Source organism: Zootermopsis nevadensis, unplaced genomic scaffold (genome assembly GCF_977971745.1).
Source record: "Zootermopsis nevadensis isolate Lab colony 2312 unplaced genomic scaffold, Znev_1.0 Znev_ptg000022l, whole genome shotgun sequence".
NCBI classification, from domain to species: domain Eukaryota; kingdom Metazoa; phylum Arthropoda; class Insecta; order Blattodea; family Termopsidae; genus Zootermopsis; species Zootermopsis nevadensis.
In genome coordinates, this window is record NW_028259154.1 from 12692282 (window position 1) to 12704522 (window position 12241).

Sequence of the window (12241 nt, forward strand, 5' to 3'; positions counted from 1 at the left end):
ATATATTTTAGAATTAAATATTATAACAGTGATCAGACATCCGGACGCGAATGTAAAGTATGTCAGCGAAGCTTTACTCGAGTGTGGGATAAAACTGTAAGCCAGAATGGTCCGACGAGGAAAGCAATGCGATTAAAACGTGTCATATATCTATCAAGAGGTGGACGGGGCACATAGTATGCATGAGGTATACGAGAAACTCATTCTGAATTCTAATCGGATAACTTGAAGGGAACACCCACTTGGAAGTAAAATATTAAAAAGTATCTTTTAAAGGAAAACGCTGAGAGGTTGTGGAATGCCACAGGATAGGACCGGCGAAAGCCTCTTCTTAACGCAGTACTGAATTTTAATTCCATGCAAAGAGAACAATTTCTTGACAGTTAAAGTCTTGCCTTTCGCAGTTTCTCTGACCTCTACCTGGAAGTTGGATGTCGCGGCCGAGTTGTTAGGTCTCGTGCATCGTATTCGGGAGGTCATCTGTCCGGAGACCGACTATCATGATAACCGTTTTGTGGATTACTTCTCTACATCCAGGAAAATGCCGGCATAGTACCTTAAATTAGGCTACGAACGTTTCCTTCCACGTCCTTTCCAATTCAGTAATCTTCATTCGACACTATATAATTATGCTTTGACAGCTTCGGAACATAAGTTTAAAAAAAATGTATCACGAAATTTGAGAATGGTGATTGTTCCATTTTTCCCGTACATTCTGTCTCCCTTCTTGCCCCTGTCTGTCACATCTCTTTCTCTTTAAACCTCTTCTTTTCTGTCCCTATCTTTCTTCTTCTTCTTCTTCCTTTGCCCCTGACTGCAACGTCACTGAAATTTATTACATTTTGTACCTGTCTAGTGATATTGAACGTTGGCCTTTGAACTATGAAATTCGGTTATAACCTTTCTCCACCCTCTGTATCAACACACAATTTGGTTATGCGACACAAAATCATTTCGTGCATTGACATTCGCTCTTTCAAGCTTCTATATTCTTTTATCTGTTAAAATCAAAACAGATGATTTTTCTGTTTGGCGCACACACACAATACAGTGTTCTATGAGTAAACGGAAAATTGTTGTTTTTTCCCGTATCTAGGGATATTGAGGCCTGCGTTCGAAATGCGTGTAATTTGCTCATTATTACCGTAGGTTATTTGTGAAATCTGCATAAAATTCTAGAGTTACTAGCATAAAAATAAGCAAATAAATATATCAGGAAAATTAAAAGTGTGTATGGGTCTCGAAGCTTCAAATTATATGAATTTAGAATATTTTCCGTATTTATTATTTGATTTCGATCAAATGAGAAATGTGAGGGAGATGATTAAGAAGGGTGTAATTTGGAGCATTTAACTCAAAAACGATTTAAGAATTTTTAACTAAATATGTACCAGTGAATCTATTCCTATGACTAGTCATATGTTGTACGTTACATCTTCTATTTTTTATTTTATACATCATAATGTGATATTCGTATGTTTCAACTTTACATTAATCGGTACAGTAAATGACAATTCATATTATCTTAACCGAAGCAGCAGTGTATCTAGAGAACTGATGTTAATGATTTCAGTTCAACATGCAGGGAAGTAAATCACGCTTAAATCTGCTTCGTGATGCTCTTTTGTTCTGTTTTCATTCACTCGAGATTAACTATGAACAGATGTAAATCAAGTGGTGGGTTCTAAATCATTGTCCGAACTAAAAACGTGACGTATGTAATTCCTTGTTTTATAAAATAAAAAAGGAAGTTTATGTACGAAAAGACTGGCTGGTCTTGGGTTCGCCTCGTGAGTGCAGTTGCGGCTAGTTAAATTGTATGTAGCCAGCATTGGTGTCAGTTTAGCTCTACCGAGTGGTCATCATGTTACGTTTGTCCCTTGTCGCGATGGCATGGGGTGCCTTTGGGTTGCGGATGACGAAGACGGCCTTTGGATATGGAGGGTAAGTGTGGATATATAATGAGTAAGTAGCGGACAGCCGACAAGGGGTGCCCTTCAACTTGACTGTTGGGTGGCGTGACAGTAAGAAAACAGTATGTTACGAAATTAGGGCCTCGGAATTGACACTCTCTTTGGCTACGTCGTAATTAACCTTAAGTATTTCGTAACAGACGGGAAATTGTTTGACTGGCTGAGCGAATGTTAACGTATTGTAGTTACTTAATTACGTCACATGTGCTACATATTTCGCCCTAACTATCCTCTTTGGTCTCATTACCATAGTAGTATTATTTAGTTGATGTTTATACCTTCTGAACCCTGTCATTATGTAATTTTGTACAGATTCTTGTAACGTCCTGAATACAAAAGAGTCAAGATTTGACAGGTGCATTCTTTGGGTTAAGTATATACTGACGTTCCAGTGATTTTTCATGAAACGTCACTGGTACAACAATGGTACCTTACAGCATTGTTGTACTTATCTGATCGATGTTCCTTTTGCTCAGCGATGTGTTTCAACAAAGGCCGATTGTTGATGAAAAACGCGACGGACAGGCAGAAATGGACAGGTCATAAGATGGTGTCAGCTCCGTAGCTCAAAGAATGCTTGATAACTAAGATTTGTCAGTGGTTGTCAGAAGTACAGATTGATAAAGTAACTAAATTATTTATTTGAGGATACGATTTGTGTTTGAATATGTATGTGTTATGAATGACGGACCAAGTTCTCAGTAATTATGTTAGATGAGAAAACTTTCTATTTTATAAGTGCTACTACCATTTGGAACTTTTATGTATACAGGAGATAAATTTGTGAAAGGGATACAGAAAGTGAAGAAAGGTGTTAAAGTGAAAGTCATATAAGAAATATTTTCCAGTTGTGTCTGCAAAGATAATTTTCACTTGTAATTAAACGTTACAAATTTTATGGTAAAGGAAATCGTAAGATAACGAGTAAGCTCAATTTGAGCTTCAGATAAATAATTCACGGACAATTCCTTAACAACTGTATATAGTCAATAAGTAAAGCTTAAATATGCCTACATTTATTAAGATCTCATAAAATAATAAGTCATTTTAAGTTTCGTCGATTTTATATCTTTTTTTTCTGTCATCGCAGGAATATTTCTTGTGGATTTTCCGCATAAGAAAGACACGACGACGTTTCGGAGTGAAATGGTTTTGTTGCTTCAGTTGATAATCATTTGCGTGATATATTTAGATACAAATGCTAACCATTAAGCTACAAGTTTAAAATTATTTAGGCGTAATAGTGAAACTGAAAACCATACGTGGGAGATGAAATGCAGTGTGCTGTTGAGCTTAAGGCAGCTTGTGCCTCGTGGATTCATTTTGGCGGTGAACGATTCACTATCGTGAATCCAGTCAGCGTGTAATCTACTTTAATTCTTGTTTCGAAACAGCGGGGATTTTGCGGCTTCTAGCGAGAAGCTGTGTACGAAGTTTCCATCGTGTTTTATTAGCTTTATATTCTATGGTCCTCCGCAGGGCTGCCAACTTACATTATTAATTGACATGATATAAAGTTTATTTGTTGATTTCAATTTAGTCATTTCTTATCTCAATGTATACTGTGGGTAAAAATGTTATTTTGTTTTAGCTAAATTCAGTTAATAAAATAACAGCAAAATTAAGGAATTATTTAAGTTTTATTTATTAAAATGTTTACTCTACTGAAAAAGTTCGTAGTTAATAGTTTTTAATTTTATGTTATATTCTATATATTCTGCGTATCCTGAACCATTTATGACACATTTTACAATACTTTATTTTGTGAAATATTTATATTTGTATTACCTGACCGATATCAACTAAAATTAAATTAGCCACTCAGAGTCTAGTGTATACATCCGTGCTAAATTTAATCAGAATCCATTTAGTAATTTCGAACTAACAACATACTTAGGAATGATTATGACTTCAATTCTTTCACTTTGTATGGACATAAGAGTTACTTAGCTGCAGCCGCCACTGAACAACTTTGTATGCAAACATAGCTGAGCAGTACGCAGCACCGTAGGGTACTGCATGAACTTGATGCCTGGGGGGGGGGGGGGGGGGGGGGGGGGGGGTGTTTGTTGAAGTTGCTGATTCATCGCATGGAATTGGGCACGGATCCCTAGTTCCCTGTGCCATTGTCCACACAACAAACAAGAACAAACGATTACATTTGAATCGGGATTAATGTTATTTTATTGTCAAAAGACTTTTTTTTTTTGCTTGTGTAATCCTGAGGAAACATTGGCTTTCAATGCTGGTAGTACTGTTTCACAGCTGGAGGGATTTAAAGGGTGGAGGAAGATCCTATTGAAATTTATGCCATGGTTACTGTATACGAAACACGCTTCCTGGTGTACAGATGATGTATTAGGCTAGCAGAAGTATAATATTAAACACGATAAAATTACCATACACCAAATCCAAATTTGTCTTGTCTACCATTACATGTGGATAAACAGGCGAGATTAACGTAATGGTAACCTTGTGAGTATGCATAATTGCTGCTACTACATAGACGTTGTAGTCAATTATAAGCCATGATCTTTCTGAAATTTTCTTCAACATCTAGCAAGAACTGCATATACTGTAGTCAGGCCATCGTAAGACCTCTGCCTACAAAAGACAACAATCTATATGGACCGCAGTCCTTGAGAAGAACGCTCACCTAGTGAAGATATTCCCTGTATGTTATAGAACCCGAATGTTAATTACCGTGTTTAAAAGAAACAGCTATTGGTTTATGTAAACACGACACAGTAAGACGCTGACATACATCCGTGCAAAGATTGGGGGTCGAAACCATGACTCCTGTTTTCGTAGACCAACACATATCGAAGAGCGGTCGATGTTATGGACGACTACAATTCCACGAAGGCGTATATTCCAGAATTCGAGTTTATATAAAAGACTGATGATTATATGCTGATATGAAACCGACTCTCAAGAGTAAAAATTAGTTTTAATGTGGAGGTATACATGGTAACACAAATTATGGATAATAAATAATTAAATAAATAAGCATACATGGAATAACATTTACAGGTAACATACAATTGAGCCTTTGATACAAAACTGTACGAATGCTAGCTGTGCTGTGTAGACATTGCATTATGAATCTTGTAGTAAACTAAAGGGGCCAATCAGTTCGTGGTACGAGTTGAACTTCTAATTTAATTTCCCTTGCGGCCAACTGGTAATATCCATCCAACACACATTCACTGGAAAAAGGTTTGTAATACCTCTGGAGGTCTGAACGCTGCGAAATACGCCTCCCGTAAATTCTACAACAATGATTCATTTCTACTAGTTCTGACTGCCCTTACAATAATAACAATAACGGAGCTCTAATATTTGATTTTTGAGTAAACGATAACTTTATTGGGTTTTTATGAACAAATCAGTTACGAATTCCTGAGTTGCAAATGTTTGTAATTTAGGGCGTCCGTATTGTTGAAAATACTCCACCAACACACATACGCACGCACACAACATCCTTTTTAATTTACGACTTGTTTTGCTTTTAATATGCCGGAATTGTTTCAGGGTATGTATAAAGTTAAAGTTTTATGTACTATTGACTCAGTTGAGCCAATCAGAGCGCCGAAATTATAAAACGGCAGAAATGACGATGTAATGAAACTTCCTGTGCAAATGAGTTCTTTGCTGTTCATTATTATTCTGTATTTGCGATTAAAAAACAATATCGAGAGCGAACCAGACCAGTGGTTCACAGCCTGTGGCTTTTGATTCACCGCTGCAACATGAAATTTCTACGAATTAGGCAACTTACATAATTTCTGCACTCGCCTTAGAACTGTCTTCATTATGTAACTATGTAAAATCATCCCGTATTCGAGCACCGGTTTTACGCAAGAAAATAATAATTCATAAAAATGAAATTTTGAAGTGCTAAAATGCCCATAACTACTGGCTGAAATTGGAATGAAGCCCCTGTTTAGGACAACGATATTTGCCTTTTAGTTTCAGTGTGAAATACTCCGTGATGTGACGGATACATTGTCGAAACTTAAATGTCATAACGTTCTTTATACTGAATGTTACGTTTATAATTAAAGTTTGACTCCCAATACGAATCTAATTATCCTACTTCTGAGAACACTACAAATATATATTTCTGGATTTCAGATTATTGAATGAACCAGTACAAAACATGTAATATATAGGTCATAAATTTATTTACGCGTAATACACTAACTGGTTATGATGTACGTAATTAAAGTTTTAAATAAATTTTTCTGTTTCTTGAAGTACGGATGCAAACTGTATTCAGTTTCTAGACTTTAGAAACACATCGTGTAAGGAATCTTGTTGATGTTGATTTATGCGTACGGAATATATTTGTGTATCTCCCAAGATTGCTTGTTGGAATACGAAGAACAAAGCCCTGTGTAATGGAATCTCGACACGTACGGAAGAGACTTTAAATGTCGTACGCGTTGCTTAGTACAGATTAAGGGACGTTTCAGTTTTAGAGGTTAAAGTAATGCAGAGAAACACGACTTTGTTCTAGAAATAATGAATGCAGTGAACAGACATAATGGATTCAGTATACATTTCTTTAACAATGTTATTACAACTGTTTGTTTTGTAGGAAATTGGCTGTCTTCTGGGTTGTACCGTCGTGTAGTCTGGTAGAAGTTTATCAACGTTTCAGAGGTCCTTGCTTCTTCCATAATCAGTCATCAGGTGAGTGGTCACTTATAGCCCTGATGATGAAGGCAGCAAGGAACTCTGAAACGTTGGTAAACTTCTAAAAGACTATACTGCCCTACAACTCAGGAGACAGCCATATTCGTACTCACCGCCGTGAAAAACTCAAAGTCTACATTTTTTGTGTTTAATGCGGGTGTGTAACTTGGTTCAAGAATCAGACACGAAACTATGGATTGAAGGTGTTCTGAAATGAGCTAGCAAGGCGAGTGTTTGGACTTAAGACATTTTTAAAGAGTAATGCACGCATTGAAAATTGGGGACTGTTTATCAAAGCTCGTGTTTATAAAATATTCCCAGGCTACACATTCTTAAATCCTATTCAGTCACAATGAATTACTAAACGTCAATTACACTTTAACCAAGAATGTTCATAAACATTTCCGTACAAGTTTATTCGCCGAATCAAGAACAAATGTAACCGTCACCAAAATGCATGCTTCGATGTCACTGCAAAATCGTACAAAATTGCAACAAGAACATCGTAGCTCAGGCAAGTGAAGACAACTCACAACTTACAGCGTATCAAAGCTGTACTGTTCACTAACAGCCGCGCAGCAATGGCCTTGAAACATGCAATTTGGTGGCGGCTACTAAATGACTCCTGATGAACGCTGTGTTTGGTCATTCTTAACACTTACGTGCATCTCTTGTTGTCTGTGTAGGGTCATACGTGTTACTATGGCGACGTGGAAGCTCTGTACTGACTGCCGCGACGCTGATGGTGACCAGGGACTCCCGCTTCCGTCTTGTGGACGGATACAACTTGGAGATCAACAATGTGATGCCGCAAGACGCTGGCGACTACGTGTGTCAGATAAGCGACGGCGATAACCGCGACCAGATACACACTGTTGAGATTCTGGGTAAGCAATGAACTCTGACCTCTGATTGGAATTAAATTATTTGTGTTTAATAGGAATACAATTTATTGCAGAATCATCTTTGCTAATCGCGTTAACAGAGCACAATTTATAAAATGCCTTTATAAAATAAATATAATGTAACATCTTCGCGGCGACTGAAGCCAGTATCCAGACATCACGTGGCATGCATGGGAGGAAAGGGAAATTCGTGTACAGTTTTGATCGGAAAATCCGAAAGGAAAAAGTGACCACTCAAAAGGTCGAGGCATAGGTGGAGGACCGTGTTAAAATGAATCTTAAGGTAACAGGGTTAGAGGATTTGGATTGGACTCATGTGGCTTAAGTAGGGACCAGTGGTGGTGGTGGTGGTGGTCTATTGTGAGCACGATAAAAAAATGGTTCCACAAAAGGTCGAAATTTCTTGATTGACTTAACGATAACTACATTCTCTGCTCCATGGATTTAGATAGAAGTTACACTGGATTAAATAGAATGGTCTGGTTTAACTTTGATTCCACAGCAGAATTAAGATTAATCTGGGTTGCAATATCTTAATCAACAAAGTTAGTAACTTTCTAGCCCTTCGCCCTTGATCGTGTGCTACACTTGCGTTTCCTTGTTGAATCAGAATTATATTTTTGAAGTCTACAGAACAAAATAGGTTAGTGAGCAAACATAATAAACTTTGTAAGATTTGAGGTTTTCACAGCGGTGAGTCTGAAGATTTCTGTCTTCTGGGTTGTTGCGCTGTGTAGTCTGGTAGATGTTTTCAAATGTTTCAGGGAGCCCTGATGACGGAGGCAGTATGACCTGTGGAATGTTGGTTAACATTGACCAGACTACACAGTGCAACAACCCAGTAGAGACAGAAATCTTTATAATAAAATTTGACTTTGTGGAGTTCATATAGGCATATTATAGCACCATAATTATCAACTGCATTACATAATTATTTCATCTGTGTCCATTTGTAATAGAAAAACATGTCGCAAGAGCGAAATACAAGAAAGCAGACTACAGAATTGTGTGCCTCATTCTACTACAATTACTGCTGTTATGAATGAAGGAAACATCTGGTTTTGTATGCTAATGCGATGTTGTCTCGGCAGAATCGGAAAAAGTTTTAAAGTTATCAAAAACTAGTTATAATTATTAACGGCCGCAGTGGCCACGCGGCCTGAGGCATGGACCTCGTGCGCCTGGCCGCTGGGTCCGTGGGTTCGAGTCCCACTAAAGGCATGGATGTTTGTCCGCGTCTTTCTGTGTTTGTATAGGTAGAGGCCTTGCGTTGGGCTGATCACTCATCCAAGGAATCCTACCATTGTCCAAATAGATCAAAATGAATAAATAAAAAACTCGACACCTACGGGTAAAAAGATGGTAAAAGAGAAAGAAAGAAAGAAAAAGTTATAATTATTGTTAGAATATGAAAACATTTAGTAAGGATAGGAATTAGTATGTGAACAGAAAACGAAATTATCTTTCATGTACACTTAGATGTTTTGTTTTACTGATCGTAAAATTTAAAACGACCTCAAAATGCGGTTGGTAAACCCCTTTAAGAGCGGTCAATTGAAGACCAAGAATGTGATGGGACGGTGTCATTAAGACAGATCACAGACAAATTATGATGTAGCAACTCTCGCAGCATCGCTTTTGGGGGGAGGATTTTAGTGTGAACGGTACTGAAATTTCGGTTTCCATTAGAGGAATTTAATTTGAAAAGCAAAATCATCCGTAGAAATTCCATAACGTACAGCTGAGAATAGAGATTTACCAGTTGAAACTGCAGTCATTGTTGTCATTTATCCTAGTAGAACATAATGCGGTTATTACAGTAATACGATTATGATAAATGCATTCCGGTCTGGTGAAGTTTGAGGTTCTCACGGTGACAAGCATGAACATGACTTGTCTTCTTGGACACTATCGCCGGTTTAGTAACTCTGATGTATTAACTTGATAGTTCAACGCCATTATTTGATCAGATTTGAGCCTGTTGAATCCAGTCGTCTATTATTATAGCTTATTTACCTCTGATCAATTTTAATATTATTTTCCAATATCAATCTGTATAATCTGCCTTCCAGAAGATTTCGTAACAAAATTCATATTGGCATCTTTTGCTTCCTGTGTTGTATTTGCAGCTTTTTATACAATTCGTCATAATTTTACATTTCGTAAATATCAAGGATCGTTTTATACATCGAAATGTTAAGCTTCGAATCGATAACGTTAGGTTGCTGTTAACATATTGTCATTCGGTATTATTTGTGAGCGAGAATTTTTATTTTAAATAATATAATTTATTGTGGGTCCTGGCTGTTAAACATTGTTTTATTCCGAACAATTAACAGATTGAAAATTTTAAATTCATGTTACTGAGTTTAATTTTTTACTACATGGTCTAACTTTTTTATAAATATAGCAGCTATTTTTATGTTAACGCTAATCATTTGCAGCTGATGACTATAGTTTCGAGATCATGAAGTGTATTCAATAGTAAAATTTTCGCTTCTGAGAATCGAAGTTCGTATGTAGACTATGATGTGTGTTTAAAAAAATAATGTTTTTCATAATTCAGAGAGGGAGATACATCGAATTTTAACACACAAAATAATCTGACATGAACAGAATCAGACATCATATCTGGTGTTTTGTTTTAAACTTTCATTAAAAAATAAAGTAGACAGTAATTCAGCCGTGTCTTTGAGAAGAATTCCTAATTGACCTTACTTTCATATTAATGAATTTTAAGCCAGTCCCATGGATTTATTTCGCGTTACAATCTTTGTTAAATAATGATCATAATGTAATGAGATAAGCATTAGAATATAAAGAGAATTAGTAGAAAAATTAGAATATAATAAATTATTTTATTCATTTCCTTATGTCAAAAACGTGATTTGAGGATATTGAGAACAACATGCCGAGAAAACTTCTTGGAACTAAAATATGGGAAATAAGCGAAAAATTATAAAATGACATAATTCGAAGCTTCTTAGTTTGCACTGTTAACCTAATACTCTTCTAAATATTAAATTAAGGGACATCTTACTGGCGGAAGCCAGACGAGCACTTCGGAACCTAGAAACGTTTGAGAATATTATTAAAATTGACCCGAAAGAAACTGGGTGCCAGTATGTGGATCATATTTAACTTACTCGAGATGTAATTTATTTTCGATATATTGTTACCACTGAAATTAATCTTCGATTTTAATAAAGCGAAGAATTTCTTATAAATAAATACAATAGAGGTAGCGAGATTTGAGGCTCACACGGCGGCTACTATGAAGGTGGCTGTCTGCTCTGCTTTGGATTGTTACGCCATGTAGTCTGGTAGAAGTTTACGGAAGTTTCATACATACTTCTGCCTCCATCATCAGCGCAATCGCCATGGCTAATTGTCTTGGTATTATTCTTTTATCGTGCTCAGTTCTCGAGTTACAGAAGCCATTTTCACTGGGACTCAAATATAAGCCAGATAACGGGTTTGTGTCATTCGTTTATTTAATCTCGTCGCCAAAACAAACATCTGTTGCCTTATGCTTTTTTTCTGTTATGCCTATTTTTCTAGCTATATAAATCTTTACCGAGACTCGAACTCAGGAAAGTTTCTTTGTTGTTATGTCCTTCGTTCCTGTAGTATCCTTGTCGATAGAAAGAACTTTAGTCTTGTCCCGTTCTTCTATCGTGTTTAGTTTCCGGGCTAAAAAAATTATTCTTTCGACGATTTTAACCAATGTCAGTCTTAGGAGTTTTGAAATTTACTTAGGTACCCAAAATTTCAATTATCTAAGATACGCACCTATTTTCGCATGTTAATTTTAGTTTTATGTAAAATACAGGGTTATTCATAACTCCCTAACACATTACAAAAAATCGCTAGACTTGAATGGTGCAATGAATGGTAACATAGGACATGCCGATAGAAAGAGAAACTCTCCAAGTTTATTTTACATACCCCATAAATGCTTTATGTGTCCGCCCTTTGTGACGCGGCAGACGTTAAGCCGATAATCCATTTCCGCTCACACCCTCTGCAGCATTCCACGATCGATTTGTGAGATGGCAGCGATGATTCTTCTTCGCAGTTCAGGCAGATCCCATGGCAGAGGCGGTACAAAGACCTGGTCTTTAATGTACCCCTATAAAAATAAATCTTTTGGCGTAAGCTCATGTGATCGGGGTGGCCAATGAAGTAGCTCATGGTTATTGAGCATTTATGAGGTATGTAAAATAAACTTGGAGAGATTCTCTTTATATAGACATGTCGCATGTCACAATCCTTTTCACCATTCAAGTCCGGCGATGATTTGTAATGTGTCAGGGAAATATGAATAACCCTGTATTATATGGTTATTATGAGCAGATAAGATATTAGTAAAGTGAGTGATGGCAAAAGTTGTAAGTTACTACCATGTTCATACAAGTGTACCGTGTGACACATGGAATAACATTTTGCCGTATATATGTACGACAAAAGATTATTCTTTATGTATGTTCAATACTCGACTCAGTGGATTTGACATTGAAGTGCACAACTCAGGCGTTCATAAGGGGAAACGTGATATTTGAAGTAAACTTTTTAAAATTCGTTTTTAAGTTATGAAGAACTGTGACATTTGAGTGAAGTTTGTTGTATTTCTACTAGCGACATTAACAAAATGTCATACAT

General features: G+C 36.7%; 1 protein-coding gene across 3 annotated transcripts in view; it reads left to right on the top strand.

The window, feature by feature from the left end:
- Positions 1-12241, top strand: part of LOC110832657 (lachesin) — a 509136-nt gene that overhangs the window by 382066 nt on the left and 114829 nt on the right. For all 3 annotated transcript variants that reach the window (XM_087353324.1, XM_022069833.2, XM_022069832.2), the window contains one exon: positions 7361-7561. In XM_087353324.1, coding sequence (XP_087209450.1) covers positions 7361-7561 — 201 coding nt within the window. The remainder of the gene's footprint in view (positions 1-7360; positions 7562-12241) is intronic.